Raw genomic sequence first — 19704 nt, 5'->3', positions numbered from 1 at the left:
ACACTATCCTGAGCGAGGTAACCCAGACCCAAAAAGATGAACATGGGATGTATTCACTCATAATTGGTTTCTAGCCATAAATAAAGGTCACGGAGTGTATACCTGGTGAACCTAAAGAAACTAAAGAAGAAGGTGAACCCAAGAAAAAACATATAGTTATCCTCTTGGCTAAGGGAAGTAGATAAAATTACCGGGGACAAAATTGGGATCTTGGGGGTGGGGTGGGTTGGGGATAAGGGGAGATGGGGAGAGAAAAGTGAGAAGGGGAGGATTGGGGGATCTTGGGGAAACAGGAAGATTGGGATAAAGGAAGGTTGGATAGGGGAGCAGGGAAGCACATATCTTAGTTAAGGGAGCCACCTTAGTGTTGGCAAGAGACTTGAACCTAGAGTGGCTCCCAAGAGCCCTAGGCGATGTCCCCAGTTAGTCCCTTGGGAAGCTGAGGATAGGGAACCTGAACTGACCCTATCCTATAGCATTACTGACGAATATCTTTCATATCACCTTAAAACAGGATTATTGAGATATAATTAGAAACAACCTGATTATTATGAAATGTAGATATAAAACTTGAATGGATATGTAGGAATACATTTAGAAAATTATTTACCATCATGAGTATTTTACTATAGCCAAGATTTCTGCCATTTCCCAGCATTTCCCACCTGCTATTTCACTCCCTCATACTCATAGCCACACCAATTTTTGTCTTACAGTTTTGGTGTTCATAAGGTCCTGCAAATTACACTGTACCAGTCTAACTTGTTCTGCATCCTTCATTTCACTTACAGCAACGTTCCCCAGGTAGTTATGACCCACTCCTACTAACTGACAGCTCTGAATTTCAATATTTATAACTTCACTATTATGAATGAAAACAGCCTCACTACAGGAATAAAATATATTCTTCATAATAAAATCTACAAAACCAATTTCTTAGAAATGTAACATAATTCTTAATCTTCAGCATAATGCTATGGCTAATAAATCATAAGTCTCAATGTCTCTACATAAAACCATTAAGAAAAGGAGTTTAAAGTTATTCAAAACTAATAGTGAGACCATTTGGTCTGAAATTAGCATTTCTGCTATAGTTGATATTATACATTACTGCATAATTATGTCCTTAGTATGCTTGTACTTTATGTTTTTCATGTTACAGGTTAAAATTTTAAAGTTGTTATGAAAGCAATTTGGGATCATTATTTTTGAGCATATATTACAACATAACCAATTCTGCTCTAGTAATATTTTCATTTTATTATCTAAAATTTTCTGTGAAGGCCTTTCTGTTTGCTATTTGCTCTTGTATTGCTAACTGTTCATCATTATTCTGTTTAAATGAAATATTATTTAGAATTCCAACTTTCCCTCTAAGACTTAGCTATACTTTTAAAATTAAAGGATGTCTTTTTTTAAAAAAAAATAATGTATTCTTCTCTCATACATTAAATCCTGACTGCAAATTTTCCTCTCTTCTCTTCCCATTATCTCCTTCAGCAGATCCACTCCTCCGATTACCTTTATAAAAGGGCCGACCACCCAGGGTCATCAACCAAACACACATAACAAGATACAATAATAATCTAAATCAAATGACCTTTTTGTCCAGCAGAAGTAAATAATTTGTGCTAAAGTATTCCTTTCTTTCACAGGTCTCTTTAACTCAAATCCACGTGCATCTCTTGTCATGAGCACAAAAATAAAAGATAATCTCTCTCTTCTAGGATCCTATGAGAGGACCAGTGAAGCCTGCATCTTCAGTACGATGCTGCCTAGATTACCTAGTGACATTTATACCTTGCTTCTCACCTTCGGGAATTGAACACTTCTGTGACCTCTGCTGAACTCAGCAGATTTTTTTTTCTCCTGTATTTAGTGACTCATTTGTAACTTTCATCCTTACTTCTCAAGCCTTGAAACCCACTTTCTCTTACTTTTTAGACATTGACATTTGTATCAGGACCATTGTTTAAATACACCCCTGCTCAAAGTCCTCACAGCCTAAGCACATTCAGGCATGAGAAGCTGCCATACTTTGCTAGTTTCTTGCAGGCTCCTTTTACTTTGGAAGAAGAGAAGAAATGCGGGTTTCTTTCTCCCTTTCCCAGACTATCCATGCTACTTGGGCATCAGCCCTACATTGCCTCTCTGCCGTGGCTGATATGGCATGTTAGGGGAAATCCTTTACCTGGTTAAGTGGAAAATAGGGTATGACTAAATGTGTACATTCAATGCACATTAACTGTGTATATTTTCACAGCCCAACAATGTAAACAACAGCAATAAAATGTCCAGCCAAACCTGAGAAACTGAATTATTGTCTCTATAACCTTTCTGCATCTGTGTATCCTTGCATCTTTTCATGACAAAAGGATTCTCCTCACTTGCCTGTCTTTCTGTTTTCCACATCAGTTTGCTCACTATCCCGTTCTAGCTTTGACTGCAGCGACAACAGCTAGGGCAGCAGGACTCTAGAAACAGGAAAGGAAAGCCATTTCCTTTCAAAGACCAAAATATATTTACAATTAGAAAGTACATGGAATGGGTATCAAGTTTATACATAATACATATAAATGTGAGCAAAGTCTGCTTTCAACCACGTCTATGATTATGGTACATTATATTACTTATGACAATTTCTATTTATAAAGTAAAGCTAAGTCATGTTTATTGTTTATTTTATTTTTGAGATTATGATATCATTTCCTTTTCCCTTTCTCCCTCCTACCCTCTTATATACCACTCCTTGCTCTCTTTCAAATTTATGACCTCTTTTTTTCAATAATTGTTACTTGCAATATATATGTATGTATATGTATATTCCTAAATAGAACTTGTTCACTCTCTATAATGTTACCTATAGGTACATTTTCATGGCGGAACACAATATAGGATAACCATTTGGTGTGCCCTTCACTGGGGAAAATGATTTCTCCTTTTCTTAGGATTCCTTAGTTGCCTTTACTTCTTTGTGAGGATTGAGACCTATGGACTTCCCCCATCCATGTTGGCATATTTATTGCTTTTATTCAGATTATGAAATTTGGGCGGTAATGTTGTGAGACTTCATGGGTGTATCTTCTGACATTAGTAAGAGACGCAATTCGTAGTAAAATCCCTTATACTCTTGCTCTAACAAGCTGTCTGCTCCATCTTCTGCAATGTTACCTGAGCCATAGTTGCAGGAGCCTTTTTTGCAGAGGTATCCATTGGTACTGAGCTCCAGAGTACCACATTAAGATTGGTTATGATTTTCTGTGATGGTCTCTGTTTGTCTCAAAGACAAATTTCCTTGATGGGTGGTAAAGAGCACACTTATTTATAAATATAAAGGAACACTTAGTGCTTAAACTGGTTTAAGACGGGGGCAGTAGGATGTTATCTATGATTCATAACATGACTATCTCTGCTAAGTCATTTTTAACACATGCTATCAAAAGTAGAGGCTTTTAAAACAACTGCTGATTCCATGGTTTGTGAACCTCCATCACTTAGTTTCAGAATCTAATTGTTATTTGTCTCATGTTGACTTCTTTTTTCTTTTTTTTTTTTTGATTTTTATTGAGCTCTACATTTTTTCTACTCCACTCTCTGCCCCTCCCCTCATCTTCATCTGTCCCCCAAAATCCCCATGCTCCAAATTTACTCAGGAGATCTTGTCTTTTTCTACTTCCCAAGTAAATTAGATCTATGAAGGTCTCTCTTAGGGTCTTCATTGTTGTCCAAGTTCTATGGGATTGTGATTTGTGTGCTGATTTTTTTTCTTTATGTTTAAAAACCACTTATGAGTGAGTACATGTGATAATTGTCTTTCTGGGTCTGGGTTACCTCACTCAAAATGATGTTTTCAAAATCCGTCCATTTTCCTGCAAAATTCAAGATGTCATTATGCTTTTCCGCTGTGTAGTACTCCATTGTGTAAATGTACCACATTCTCCTTTTCCATATTCAGTCAAAGGGCATTTAGGTGGTTTCCAGGTTCTGCCTATGACAAACAATGCTGCTATGAACATAGTTGAGTACATGTCCTTGTGGCACGATTGAGTATTCTTTGGATATGTACCCAAAAGTGGTATTATGGGGACTTGACGAAGGTTGTTTCCTAATATTCTGAGAAATCACCACATTGACATCCAAAGGGGTTGTGCCAGCTTGCATTCCGGCCAGCAATGCAGAAGTGTTCCCTTTTCCCCACAACCTCTCCAGCATAAGCTGTCATTAGTGTTTTTGATCTTGGTCATTCTTACAGGTGTAAGATAGAATCTCAGGGTTGTTTTGATTTGCATTTCTCTGATGACTAAGTATGTTGAACATTTCCTTAAGTGTCTTTCAGCCATTTTATATTCGTCTGTTGAGAGTTCTCTGTTTAGGTCTCTACTCCATTTTTTTTTTATTGGATTACTTGTTCTTTTGTAAACTCAAATCCAAATGAATCAAAGACCTCAACATAAAGGCAGTCACACTGAACCTTGTAGAACAGAAAGTGGGAAAAACACTTGAACCCATTGCCACAGTAGACCACTTCATACTGGCTTCCTAAAGTTTACGTTTTTCAACTTTGAATAAAAGAAAGTCAATGAACAACACAAAACTACAGTGCACACACAAGCATGCATACATACACACACACAAACAGAGAGAGAGAGAGAAAGTGAGAGAGAGAGAGAGAGAGAGAGAGAGAGAGAGAGAGAGAGAGAGAGAGAGAAAGTGCATTCTCTTTGTCTGAGTTCCTACTGAACCATTCAGACATTAACTCTCAGTCCCCTTTTTCCTCTGGGATCAAGATCACCCATTTGATGACTAAGGATGTTGAACAGTTCCCTAAGTATCTTTCTTCCATTTTATATTCATCTTTTGAGAGTTCTCTCTGTTTAGGTCTGTACTCCATTTTTTAATTGGATTATGTGTTGTTTTCATGACCAATTTCTTGAGTTCTTTGTATATTTTGGAGATCAGACCTTTGTCTGATGTGGGGTTAGTGAAGATCTTTTCCCATTCTGTTGGCTGTCGTTTTGTCTTAATGACCATGTCCTTTGCTTTACAGAAGCTTTTCAGTTTCAGGAGGTCCCATTTATTAATTGTTTCTCTCAGTGTCTGTACTGCTGGGATTATATTTAGGAAGTGGTCTCCTGTGCCAACGCATTCAAGTGTACTTCCCACTTTCTCTTCTATAAGGTTCAGTGTGGCTGCCTTTATGTTGATGTCTTTGATCCATTTGTACTTGGGTCTACTTTCATTCTTCTACATGTTGATATCCAGTTATGCCAGCATCATTTATTAACTATGTTTTCTTTTTTTTGATATTTTATGCATCTTTGTCAAAAATCAGATTTTGAACATGTGTGGATTAATATCCGGGTGTCAAACATTCTTAGTCATCAGAGAAATGCAAATCAAAACAACTCAGATTCTATCTTACACCTGTAAGAATGGCCAAGATCAAAAACACTAATGACAACATATTCTGGAGAGGTTGTGGAGTTCAAGGGAAGTACACTTGAATGTGTTGGCACAGGAGACCACTTCCTAAATATAATCCCAGCAGTACAGACACTGAGAGAAACAATTAATAAATGGGACCTCCTGAAACTGAAAAGCTTCTGTAAACAATTCTGCATTGCTGGTGGGAATTCAAGCTGATACAACCCCTTTGGATGTCAGCATGGTGATTTCTCAGAATATTAGGAAACAACCTTCGTCAAGTTCCAGTAATACCACTTTTGGGTATATATCCAAAGCATGCTCAATCATACCACAAGAACATGTACTCAAGTATGTTCATAGCAGCATTGTTTGTCATAGGCAGAACCTGGAAACCACCTAAATGCCCTTTGACGGAAGAATGGAAAAGGAAAATGTGGTACATTTAAACAATGGAGTACTACACAGCAGAAAAAAATAATGACATCTTGAATTTTGCAGGAAAATGGACGGATCTAGAAAACATCATTTTGAGTGAGGTAACCCAGACCCAGAAAGACAATTATCACATGTACTCACTCATAAGTGGTTTTTAAACATAAAGTAAAAAACAAACAAACAAACAAAAAAGAAAAAAATCAGCCAATAAATCACAATCTCAAAGAACTTACACAACAATGAAGAACCTAAAAAGACATTCAAAGATCTAATCTACATGTGAAGTAGAAAAAGACAAGATCTCCTGAGTAAATTTGGAGCACGGGGACGTTGGGGTACAGTTGAAGGTGCGTGGAGAGGCAGAGAGTGGGTAGAGAAAAATCTAGAGAACAATAAAAATAATAAATAAAAAAGAATTTGTGCCAAAAAAAAAACCAAACAAACAAAAAAGATCACTCATTTGTTCTGACTTGTCATTGCAATTGTTTTGAAGGTAGCTAGTTAGTTGTTAAAAACGTTTGTTGCTGGAACCTGTTTTTGTAAACAACTTTTCGTTTATAAACAAGATTTGTTTTTATTTTTATCTATATGGATGTATGTACATATCCCATGTGTATGTGCATACGGGTGAGGCTAGAAGAGGGAGCTGAAATCCTCAGAGTTACAGTTTTTTACCATCCAACATATGCACTGAGAACCCAACTCCAGCCTTCAGCAAGAATAGAAAGTGCTCTCCACCTCTGAAAGTTATTCTAGCCTCTGGGTGTGTACCTGAGACTGAATTAACATGGGTATTCAAGAGCAAACTGAAAACAAAAACCTAAGTGTTAGGGAAACATGTAGGCCAAAACTGCTCTATTGCTATATAAAACTAAGACAGTCATTGTAAGGATGTTTTCTCACTTTTACTGTGAGTATTAGAACAAAATTTAAGTTGTATCTCCCAAATTTGTGAATATTAGGCATTTCTGTTGATATACTATCTCAATGTTTTTCACTAATACCTCAAGTTTATAATGGGTAACACATGGCATGATGTCACACATTATATTCTAAAAACAAGGCATTTCTTATGCTAAAGCCTCATACTAGAATGTCATGACAAATATATTATCCTTGCTTGATTGGAAAATTTACTTGATGGAACTGATGGCAATTATCTATGAAATTAATTTTGAATACATCAAACTTATGATATTAAAATAATTTTGACTTTAAAAATTTGTTTTTACTGAAATCAAATATAAAAATATACAAGCACATTATTTGACAGGTTGAATGACTGTTTGGAAGAAAATGTCATTGTGGGCTATGCTGAACAAATTAAGCATTTCTCAATGTATGTGCTTTGCATTTTAGAATAATAGAGAAACTAAGAGAAGATAACCCACACACATAACAATGAAATAATATGAGGGCCAGGCGGTGGTGGCACATGCCTTTAATCCTAGCACTTGCAAGTCAGAGGCAGGAGGATATCTGTGAGTTCGAGGCCAGCCTGGTCTACAAGAGCTAGTTCCAGTACAGGCTCCAAAGGTACAGAGAAACCCTGTCTCGAAAAACCAAAAAAAAGTTAAATAATTTGAACAATTTTATGGAGGAAAATGTATTAGATATAAATAGATATGGTAAAAGTTGTTTTGATTTTATAATATAAATTGTGGATAATTTATCAAGCTATTAATTACTTGGTTAGTATTATATACAAAAGATAATAATAATACTAACTTGAACCAAAAACACATAATCCTTAGGAAGTTAACATTGTCTTTTGTTTTACTAAAAATTGTAATTTTTTTTGTATGTTTGTTTTTCAAGACAGGGTTTCTCTATAGCTCTGAATAGATGGCTCAGTCATTAAGGCTAGGCTCAAAACACAAAATAAAAACTGTTACTTTAATGCTGCCAAAATATTTCTAATATATTTTCAGATACCCTAAAATCCTATAGTTCTGTGGGAAAACTAAAAAATTAAGCTGCATGCTTTTATGTCAACAAAGTGCTTTGTTAAAATAAAGGACCGGAACAATTATATCCTTAATTTGCTTGGTCTTCACTCCATAAATAATGGGGTTGAGGGAGGGCGGGAGAACCACATAGAGGTTTGCAAGAAGGATGTGAACATGCAGTGGTATGCTGTGACCTCCAAAACGGTGAGCAAGAGAAGAAAAGAAAACTGGTGTATAAAACAATAGGATAACACAGACATGGGAGCCACATGTACTCAGAGCCTTGAGTCGGGCATCCCGAGAAGGAATTCTAAACACTGCACGCAGGATGTGGACATATGAGATAATGATAAGCAGCACATCTAGGCATATGGAAAATAGAGCCACAACCATCCCATAGTAAATATTGACCTTGATGCTGTCACAGGCCAACCTGGCAATGCCCATGTGTTCACAGTAGGAGTGTCGAATGATGTTCCTCCCACAGTAAGTGAGCCGATAAACAAGGAAGATCAGGGGGAAGCAGATGAAGAAGCTTCTAGTCACAGATGCAATGCCCATTCTGTTGATGACAGATGAGGTTAGGATGTTGGTGTATCTTAGTGGATAGCAGATAGCCACATAACGGTCAAATGCCATGGAGAGCAATATACCGGACTCTGTCTCAAAGATGAAGTGAAGAAAAAACATCTGGGACACACAGCTAGCAAAAGAAATGCCCCCAGCCTGAAACCAGAAGATTGCTAATACCTTTGGAATTGTTACTGTGGACAGGAAGACGTCTGCCAGGGCCAACATGGAAAGGAAAATGTACATGGGTTCATGAAGACTACGCTCAGTGGAGATCAGCAATATTAGGAATATATTGCCTAATACAGCTACTATGTACATTGAACAGATGGGGATGGAGAGCCAAATGTGTGCATCTTCTAGTCCTGGGATCCCAATCAGGGTGTACCAGATGTCTCTGAGGTTGGTGTGATTTAAAGAGATTGAAGATGTCATCTTTTCCTCTGCTGTTTGATACTGGAGATAGTGATAGAAATAAATCATTAACCATAGTTAATTTATTGAGAAAGTAATTCAGAAATTACTTGAGAATGAATTGTCAAAAAATTTAAAAATGGAAATGATATTTAAATATTTTATAATTAACAGATAATAAAACAGGAACATTTTATGACTAAAAAAATAAACTAAAGTTTTATAATATTTGTATTACTGGCAATTGTGAAATCTGCAATATTTTCAGAAAGCTTACATGTACTTGACATGGATTCTAAAAACTGTTCTCAACACTTTATGAAAATGAAAGTTTCTGAAAGGCTTTTAGCTTATTGATGATTTCTAGTGATTCATCACATTTCTCTTTTCTGTAGTTTTGAAAAGTAGTCAGGACACTACTATCATGGTTATTGGCAGATAAGCTTGAGATTGGTGCCTTAGACCATATGGCTATCCTGACACCCTAAAGTTGTGTCCTTTTGGATATGAAGACTACTGAGTCAATGACAGCCAACCTCCACATTTTATTATGAAACATTTCATCAAAGAGTCATTTTTTTTCTTTAACAATTTGTGTGGAATAAAAGAAAACCAAGACTGTAGGTCCACTCATTGCGTGCAGTGTTGCATTAGCATAGCATTGTGATGTGATTTCACTACTATGGATTTGTTTCTCAGGGTTGCAATCTGCATGTGTTTCTGGTAAAAAACCCACTAATTCTATTCTAGCAGTACACCTTGTTTTCTTCTCTTGCAAGCGTCATACTTGTACCACATATCCTGATTTTTAATATCTTTTTTGCATTATAGTATGTGTTCTTATTTTACTGTTATAATATTTCCTTGCTATTAGTATTATTATCACTATCATTATTCAATGTGTCTTTAGTATTGTTGTGTTGAATTTTAGTTGATATAAAACTATTCAAGCCATCTTGAGTAAAATGTTAAATAATTAATGAGGCATAAGTCATCTTATGTCAAAAAGCATTGATAATGTTGGGTTTTAAAGAACAGAAAGTTGTCAAACAAGAGACTTGAAGAGCATCATCATTCAAGTATAGAAAATCAGAACTGGACAGAATCAAAGGATCTTGGCAAATTTCCTTTTTCTTGATTTGGGCCAGAGAAATGAGCTATTCGTTATTTTGCAGGAAGAATGGTGAGCAGACAATTATAGAATTAAAATTATATAATGGTGAGAGAAATTCAAGAAAAGTGGATTTTCTATGTCTATTGAGACAAAACAAAATCCAGAAAGCAAAGGACCATATAGAAGATTTTTAAAAACTTCATATTACATCTAGATCTTTTAATAAAACAAGAGCAAATGTTAGATTCAAAAAGGTTTGAAAATAATATGGCTTCTAAAAGAGATAAAATAGATTTTAAAAAGTGTTGTACAGTTTAAAATATATATTAATAAATTTTTATCTATTAGTAGTAAAAGATCTAGAATACATAATACAGAAGTTTGTGTTTTTTAAGGTAATGTCTTGCTTTAGATCCAAGACTACCTTGAAGTGGCTTTTTCAAATGCTGAGATTATGGAGTTTGCAAGCATGCACAGTCTGAGAAGGAATTTTTAAAAGTACAACTAGGGACCTTTTAACAGAAGGAAAGATTGTACAACTTCATCTGGTGTCAGCAGATTACCTGCTTGAATGATTGCACCCTTCAGGATGCAGGAACAGTCCAGTATAGTGATGATGGCTCTCATCCCAGGAAAAGCACACCTTCCTACAGTTAAAGTGCATGCCAGGTGGACTAGCAAACGACTCTGCAAGATGGTGCAATACACGTGAGAAAGCAGGTTTGCTTAGAGCACACTTTATTCCTATTCACATGATAAAAGTCAGATTCTTGGTCTCAATTCTTACAATCTGTTTTTTCTATGATCCACAGCTAAGATTCTGTGGTCATACTGTCATGGCTTGTCTTCACCCTAGTAATTTACATTTGAAGTATTAAATTTTTATGAATCTGTATTCATATGTATCTCAAGGGGGAAAAAGACATTTTAATCATAGAGAATGGCCCAGACAACCTTGGTTATTAAAGAAGCAGAGAAGGCTTGATACTCACAGTGCTTAATTTCGTCTTCGTTCCTCACCTCAGTGACTGCGCCCTAAAAATCACTAATAATCTACAATTCACATCATATCACTTTTCTCTGTAATAATCAGTGCTTAGCCTGATCAAGAAAAGTTTCACAACAAATTTGGGACTAAGTTCATCAGCAACCAGGCAAGAGAAGGCTTAGTAAATAACTGTTAGCAAGCCTGTGTTATTCTCTGCTGTCTATTGTACATGAATTTATTACTTAGATATGAATAAAGTTCACTTTTATTCTTCTAATTACATCAATTATATGATGTATATTTCTAATTACATAAATTCTAAGATATTTATTTCTGCTTTACATATTACTTTGATTTAAACTCTTATAAAAACTCTATACTATCTCCAAATATTGCATTACCAGGGAATTTTTTTTAATGAAGTACAACGTACCATGAGAAATTCTTGCAATCACAGCTCTTGCTTTCCTCACCCACTATGCCAAGGCTCCTTATGTGTTTTTTTTTTTTTTTCATTTCTGTCATAACCAAGTGAGGGAAACTCCTGTTGCACTTCATTTCTAAGGTGGATTCCAAATGAGAAAGTTGAAAGGAAAAAAGAACCTACAACATTGTCAGGTATCCGTCCTCATTTGTGGGTTAACTACCAGGGACTGAGTACTGATAAATGGATGATTGATAGGTAACTGTATGCTTGATTTTTTTTTGTATGTTTATATTTATGTTGGAAACTGCACATCATTCATATTCTGAGCTAATTCTCCCTCATCAAAGTTATCCATTTAGAATGATATAAAACACTTTTCGAGGAAACTTTGGTTGGATCAAAGAGTATTGATTCAATATGTTCAACTACAACTATTGATAGCTCATGTTATTTCAATAACTGAAGATAGACTTCCCTCCAAACCTTGGGACAACTAAAAGATCAGGCATGATATGGTAGACCCATAGCCTCTCCCATTTGAATTAGGAAACTCTCTGTCTGAAACAATCAGAAGCTATCCTCTGAAGGCAGCAGCCATCAACTCTCAAGTACGGAATACACTATGTTGTTACCTCCTCTAGGCTGCAGCTCTGATCTCCCAGATATTCTGTGAGATTAGTTTTCTCTCCTTGGTCCAGGGCCTGGTCATATAGCTTTTACAATCCCAAGAGATTGAAGACTCAGTGGAGTTGAGGAATACAAGAAAGTATATACAGTCCCTGAGTACTTTAATTAATGCAAAATAATCAAGTAAAAGAACAAACTAATTAAAAACTAAAGGCACATTGAGTGTATAAATTGTGTGAAGAGAACATTATTCTGAGACAACATGGACAGACTAACAAAAGCTCTATCAAAGGCAACAACCCACACTATGGCTGCTTTAAATGAAAATACAAAGAAAGATTAGATAACGTTGCAGCAGCCACTTATAAAATGTATGATTTTTTGTGAGAATGTGCTTATGTTATTGTGTTAGAAATCTACAGCGTACTAACTTTCAGCCTCATGAAAAGACTTAATAAACCACTGAGGTGAAAATATTGTATAATTTATCGTCACCTATCTCCTTTGTTGTGTAAGAATCAACCTGAGGGTTTATTGCCTAAAGGCAAGTGCTGTGCCTCCAAGCACACAAATATTCATCATCCAGGAATTTTGAAGGTTCTTTCTTCTATTAAATCTGATTCAACTATATCTATATCTATCTATCTATATATCTATATATATATATATGCCTACCTAGTGGTTTTCCTGTTCATAATTTAGTTTAAGAACAGATATGTAGGAAAAGAACATACACTATCCATTTGAATGCTCTTAGCACATCTTAGTTTAAAATACATTCCCATATATCAGTTATTAAACTCATGAAATAACCAGTGTTATATTTTTATACAAAATAAGTAATGGTATTAGAAATTCATGGCACATAATTCACCTGAACATATAGCAAATAAGCAGACTGGAAACTATGCTCATCACTTTGTTGAATAGTATTTGTATAAGGCAACACTGGAATCAGTCATAATTTAGAGTGATAAATAAAATAGAAATTAGTTATTTAGTATAGCAATTAAGGCACTTATTTGACATTTGAAAGTGTTCAGTATATTATTTCCTCTATTTGAAACTTATTCATACATTATCATATGAATTATGATTGATGAATTTTACTTATGATAGATGATGAAGAGACATCAGAATATCATGCATGATGCAGAATCACGAATATAAGTATATCCTTCAGGGTTATTTAACCTTACGATTGTATAATGCCAATGGATATTTTTTCCATATACCAAGATCAAATATAGATGTCTGAAATGTGCTTGAATTTTTTTTCTCCATGGAGAATGGGATAGAGTGAGATTATTGAAAAGCTATATAGTTGACTTAGGTATGGAGAAATATTAGAATCTCGATGTCTTATTTTTTTAATCTGTGAGTTGAAGACCCTCTTTTGTTTGCATTTAAAATGCATACAGTAAGGATGAAGTAGAAGGCACAACAGTGTGTCACCCCAGGTATGACCCAGGTTCTCACAATGATTTTTCCTAAATCTGAAAATCCAAGAAGAAGAATATTTAATAAAAACATCAGCATGATGGACTTCTGAAGTAAACAAGATACTAAAAAACATGATTTAAATCTCATAGATAGTTTTCTTTATGGTAATAGATATGCTACTTTGTACTAGAACAGTGTAGGTTTGGTTTCTTAGGAAATGCTATATGACATTTACACTAAAACAGAATCCAATGCCTATAGGAGAGAAATGCCAAGATAAAGGTGAAGGATTCTAGAGCCAAGACATAAAAGCTGCAAAGATGACATTCTTCTTTACTAATGCCTTAATACAATCCCACATAATAAATAAAAATTCAAAGATCCAAGGTTAAAAGAAAGTCAATGGCAGTATCTTATATACTAGGATTGGGCAGAAACCATAACACAGAAGTTCAGCATTGATTTTTTTTCGTGATTCATGGAACAAAATGTAGTCAGAAGTATTTTGTCTTCATCCTGACATTCAGTGAAATGAAAGCTTTAAGAGAAAATCAAAGACTGAATAAATAGCCTTTAATACATTCATAGAAAGGCAGCACAAAATTGTGAGCATCTTAATACACTGAGAAAATGGATTTAGCTTGAAAAGATAGATTATTTAAGGAAACTGACAACTCATACTTCTTGCATGCATGGACAAGGATAAACTCAATTTTCAGGGAAACCTAATTCTGCGAAGATTAACATTTCAACATTATGATTTAACTTTAGCTCATAATCGCCATGACTAACTTTGTCATAAACTTAGGTATTGATCCTTTCATTTGAATGTGCTCTTGTGCTCTAAGTGTGCCCAGTAACCCTCAGAGCACTGCACAGAGCAGGGCGAGTTCACAGTGTGCTATGTCAGGAAAGATCAGAGCACTGCACACAACATTATGAGTTTACTGCATGCTGTGCCCAGGAATGCTCAAAGCACTGCAAGGAAATGGTGAGTTTACTGTGTCCTGTGTCCTGGGATGCTCAGAGCACTGCACACAGCATGATGAGCATGCCCTGTGCTATAGACTTTGTTTTGTTGTTTACCTCTAATAAATGAACATAAATCACTACCCCAGATTCTAATGAAAATTTATGCTCAGTGGGAGTTCTGAGCAACTCTAATTTAATGAGTTCATTCTTACTTAAGTCACATTTGTTTTGTTGGTAGGAATCAAATTATTACAGTATCTACTAACTTAGCTTTCTCTACTTTTAATGCATAGCTTAGGAATGTCAAATTCTTCATTTTGGGGCCCTGGAAGCCATCCTTGAGGAAGCGCTAAATAGAGCCCCCTGACACAGCTCTCCAGTGATACCCCAGGACTTACCAGTGAGTACAGAATATGTTCAGTAGTAGCTTTATTACAACTATGTGTAGAGGGGCTGAACATAAGACATAGCTTTTGGAGGAAAGGACTTTGGGAAACGATGAAGTTCACAGGTACCCAGAGAAAATTATAAGAATACTGGAAAATGCTTATAAAGATACCTTTGCATCAGTCAAAGTCTGTGTAGAACTAAATGATCCCTTTAAAACAATCATATAGTGTTGCAGGGATGTGTCCTCTCTTTAATATATTTTTGGAATTAATAATAGCAACAGCTCTGAGGGATGACGATGTAGGTGGTGTTCAAATCAATAACTTGTGTTTCGCCAACTTCACTACTTGCTGAAAGTCCAAATGAGCTGAAACCATGGTAAATAGAGTGGTGGAAGTCAGTGAAAACCTTGACATTAAAACAAACATTGAGAAGACTGAGATACAACACATGAGAAGGGGACACACAATGTTAACACTGTAATAAAGAGTCAGAACCTTGAGCAAATGGTCAACTTTGTCTATCTGGGAGGAGACCTCAGTTCAAAGGAGGAAATCAGACATCTCAGACATCAAAAGGTGGATAGGGATAATGAAGGCTGCATTCCATGCACTAAGAAAGACACAAGAAACATGACAACAAAATTACAAGTACAGGAGACACCTGTCTTGAGCTCCCTTCTTTACAGCTCCAAAACCTGGACCATGAAACACTCCTAAGATAAAAGGCTGAATGTGTTTGAGATGGCACATCTCTGGATGATTCTAAGTGTCACACAAAGGGTAGACCATACAACGATGACATTAAGAAACATCTCCATCTATAGAAGGAAGTAAACTACTGGGTATGGCAATGGTGCTTGAGATCCTCGGCCATGTTATGAGAATGAATGGCAGCAGATCCCCAAAGATAGCACTGCTTGGAGAAGTGTACGGGATAAGATGGAGCGGAAGGCCCAAGAAACACTGGGTAGACAGCATAAAGGAAGACTGTGGAACCTTGGGTATAACAATAATACAAGCATCTAGGACTTCACTTGCTAGGAACAACCGTAATAAATGGTCTCCCTATGTATGCTTAAGCATTACTGGATGATGATGATGATGATGATGATGATGATGATGATGATGATGATGATGATGATGATGATGGTGTAGAGGGTACCCTTTGGATTTTTCTCAGCCCAGATTACAGAATGCTGAATTCAGTCTTAAACACTGAAATGTTGCCAGCTTGTACTGTTTACTTTACTCCTTAGATTTCTTATTTTTATATTCTGATGTTGAGATTAAAACAACTAGATTTGAGCCAGGCGGTGGTGGTGCATGCCTTTAATCCCAGCATTTATGAAGCAGAGGCAGGCAGATCTCTGTGAGCTCAAGGCCAGCCTGATCTACCAGAGTTAGTTCTAGGACAGCCAAAATGTTAAACAGAGAAATCCTGTCTTGAAAAAAACCAAAGAAAATAAAAAACAATAACTAAACAAGCCACCCCACTCCAAAAAATAAAATAAAATAAAATAAAAAAAAACACTAAGTAGAATTGGCCCTTAAGATACTTCATTTATGTCTCTTAAGGTTTATTATGTATAACCAGAGAATAACTAATTAAATTACTTCTATAAGAGACTCACTTTTTCTATAAACTTTATTTCATTCCCTGTTATATTATAAAATGTTTCAGTTTGGCCGAGAAGAACTAAGTTATTCAGGTCATGTTGAGCTCTGGAATTTTTTCTTCTCATATGGTGGGGACATGGTGTCCTGGCCCTCTTGTCATTTGCTCACAGACATACAAGAATTAGCATCCTGAGAACTGGGGTAATGCACAGATTCCTCTTTTGGAATAGCCTGTTTCCTCCATTCTTATATCCTCAATGTTTAGGTATTTTTAAATTCTCAGCAGTGATAGATATGACTATAGAACTTTTATTCTCTATAGTTTTTATCAATCCCAAGGAATTTTTAATAGATATTAACTTTATTGACACACTTCACTAGTCACACAGCATTTGATTTGTAGAGTTAGGGAAATGTTTTGAAAGTATATCTCCTGAATTCTGAAAAATATACATTGTGATTTAATAATTCTATAGCTATGTATACAGTTTCATCCTCCATGTCTATCAGTTACCTGGTGATAGATATTGGCAAACAGCCATCACCATACCCTTCTCTTTTCATTCTTCTGCAAAATGGAAGTCTTTCTTCCTTTTTTCCCTTCCTTCCTTTCTTCCTTCCTTTCTTTCTTTGTTTCTTTCTTTTTCTTTTTTTTTTTTTTGACAGGGTTTCTCTGTAGCTTTGGAGTTCATCCTGGAACTAGCTCTTCTAGATCAGGCTAAATTTGAACTCACAGAGATCAACCAGCCTCTACCTCCCGAGTGCTGGGATTAGAGGCATGCGTCACCACTGCCTGGCACAAAATGGAAGTCTTAAAAGAATCCTGTAAGTAATAAAAAACTATAACCAAAAAGTTAAACACACTTTCAAGATACAATGTAAGTAAGGAAATCTGAATTATCCATAACTTATTGGGCAATTGGATATTTGATAAAGAGTGTATATTACAACAATTGTATTTAACTTATACCATATGAAGGAAAAAGGAATATGTTTTGACCATATACATATACATGACCATGAAAGAATGCAATGCTAGTGTAATATATCTTTCTTATAAAAGAGAAAATTGGTAGAGTACTGTTTTAAATTTATCTTAGCTAAAATCTTTCCTTAAACATTTCTACAATATAAGTAACATTTTATTTATTCTCCTTTAATTTTGTGCAAATACAATGCATATGGATCTATATGTGCTTAAGTTGGTGCATTCTTGTACTTGAGATCTTATAATATGTATCATTTTACATTACCTCATTTCTCTGTAAAAAAAATTGACACTTCATTTCCATAGAATTGCTTAGGAGCAACTCCTGTGTCAATCCAATATATTATTGTTTTAAGAAATATTTTAGAACATAGACCCAGGGTATTCATGATATTTCTTTAGTTCATCCTCACTTTCAGTGCTGTGAGCATCCACATCAAAGAGTTACATGTGATTTGAGATCACTCTCTATTTATTGACCTAAGTTTGTGCTCTGATGTCCTATTATCACATTTACTTTCTGAGGAAAACTTGTAACCACTGTTATTAACAAAATATGCACAATGGTGTGAATTTTGTAGTCCACTCTGACATAATGTCCATGAGAGAAACTGGGGTTTTGTTTTTTCATTTGAAGAAGGAAATAATTTTGATTAATGTCAATAGTTTAATTAACACATACATTAATAAGGTTGTATTCTCTCTATTGGAAACTCCTGTTCTTATTCTCAAATATTCAATGTTACAGGTTCTATGATTGCCTGAGAAAGGAAGAGAAACAAAGGTTTAATTCTGTCTGGAAACTTTAGTATTCATGAGATACTAACTAGTTTTTCAAATGATAACAGAATTATACATAGATTAGTTTTATTTCATGCTTGGTACTTTTGAAGCTAAGATATTCACAATCCCATGAAGAGTAATAGTCATGACCGAAACCGAGCATCTAAAACCCTAGTCTTGAAGTCAGAGTATAAAACTCAGTGACTAAGCCACACTGCTAATATGGTACTTAAACATTCTGTGAAATATTGTATTATGATATTTCCCAATTATACAAAAGTAGAGGGTGAATATCTGACAGGCTGATAATAGACTTTTGTATTCCAATTGCTTCATTTGTGAGTATGGGCCCTATTAGTTCTTCTGGGGATATTTTAAGTGATATGGATATGGAACAGAAATTCAGCTGTCTTCAGACCAGTTTTGCTCTAATCAAGAGACAAATAATCAATGAGAATTCAACACTGTCTACCCTACTTCAACATAACTGTCTTTCTCACTTTTAATGCTGTCATGACATAAGACTTTAGGAGCAACTTCAGATGTGCTTTAGTTATGTAATTTCTAAGAAAAAATATTAAGATCGTACTTTTCTGTTTATATCAAAAATTCAAAAACATGCCTTACTGAAAGAAAACACCTTCTCTTGAATTTGTTTTGTCTTTACTCCATAAATGATGGGGTTGAGGGTAGGAGGTACCACCACATAGAGGTTAGCAAAGAGAATGTGCATGTGACGGGGTATGCTATGACCCCCAAAACGATGAGCAAAAAAGGTGAAGAGAGAAGGCGTATAGAACAGAAGGATAACACAGACATGGGAGCCACATGTACCCAAAGCCTTGAGTTGTGCATCTCGAGAAGGAATTCTAAACACTGAATGGAGTATAAGTGTGTAAGAGATGATGACAAGCATAATGTCTAGACCTATGGAAAACAAGGGTACAGTCATTCCATAGTAAATATTGACCTTGATATTGTCACAGGCCAACCTGGCAATGCCCATGTGTTCACAGTATGAGTGATGAATGATGTTTCTGCCACAATAGGTGAGCCGATAGACTAGAAAGACCAAGGGGAAACAGATTAGGAAGCTTCTAGCTACAGATGCGATGCCCATTCTGCCTATGACTGATGGGGTTAGAATGGTGGTGTATCTTAATGGAAAGCAGATGGCCACATAACGGTCAAATGCCATAGCCAGCAGTATGGCAGACTCTGTCACAAACATAAAGTGGAGGAAAAACATCTGAGACACACAGCTGGCAAAAGAAATGCCTCCAGCTTGGAACCAGAAGATGGCAAGAACCTTTGGTGTCGTCACTGTAGATAGAATGATATCAGCCAGGGCCAACATTGAGAGAAAAATGTACATGGGTTCATGAAGACTATGATCAGTGAAGATCAGGAATATTAATAGGGTATTGCCTGCAATGGCCACTATGTACATTGAGCAAATGGGGATGGAGAGCCATATGTGCGCATCTTCTAGTCCTGGGATCCCAATCAGGGTGTACCAGATGTCTCTGAGGTTGGTGTGATTTGAAGACACTGCCAT

The 19704-nt window shown here is 35.8% G+C and overlaps 2 protein-coding genes across 2 annotated transcripts; both read right to left on the bottom strand.

Annotated features, from left to right (window-relative positions):
* Nucleotides 1-7853: 7853 nt before the first annotated feature.
* Nucleotides 7854-8816, bottom strand: LOC126493940 (olfactory receptor 52Z1P-like). The gene has a single exon (XM_050131079.1). The coding sequence runs from the start codon at nucleotides 8814-8816 to the stop codon at nucleotides 7854-7856; it is 963 nt and encodes a 320-aa protein (XP_049987036.1).
* A 9940-nt stretch (nucleotides 8817-18756) lies between these two features.
* LOC126493942 (olfactory receptor 52Z1P-like) lies at nucleotides 18757-19704 on the bottom strand. The gene has a single exon (XM_050131081.1). The coding sequence runs from the start codon at nucleotides 19702-19704 to the stop codon at nucleotides 18757-18759; it is 948 nt and encodes a 315-aa protein (XP_049987038.1).

The sequence above is a fragment of the Alexandromys fortis genome, unplaced genomic scaffold, assembly GCF_014885135.2.
Source record: "Alexandromys fortis isolate MF-2015 unplaced genomic scaffold, M_Fortis_MF-2015_v1.1 scaffold_360, whole genome shotgun sequence".
Classification (NCBI taxonomy): Eukaryota; Metazoa; Chordata; class Mammalia; order Rodentia; family Cricetidae; genus Alexandromys; species Alexandromys fortis.
The sequence above is the reverse complement of the archived record's forward strand: the minus strand, read 5'-3'. Positions and strand labels throughout refer to the sequence as shown.

Bases quoted from the DNA above. Each gene is read 5' to 3' on its own strand.
- LOC126493940 (XM_050131079.1), bottom strand. From the start codon at position 8,816: ATGACATCTTCAATCTCTTTAAATCACACCAACCTCAGAGACATCTGG.
- LOC126493942 (XM_050131081.1), bottom strand. From the start codon at position 19,704: ATGGCAGTGTCTTCAAATCACACCAACCTCAGAGACATCTGGTACACC.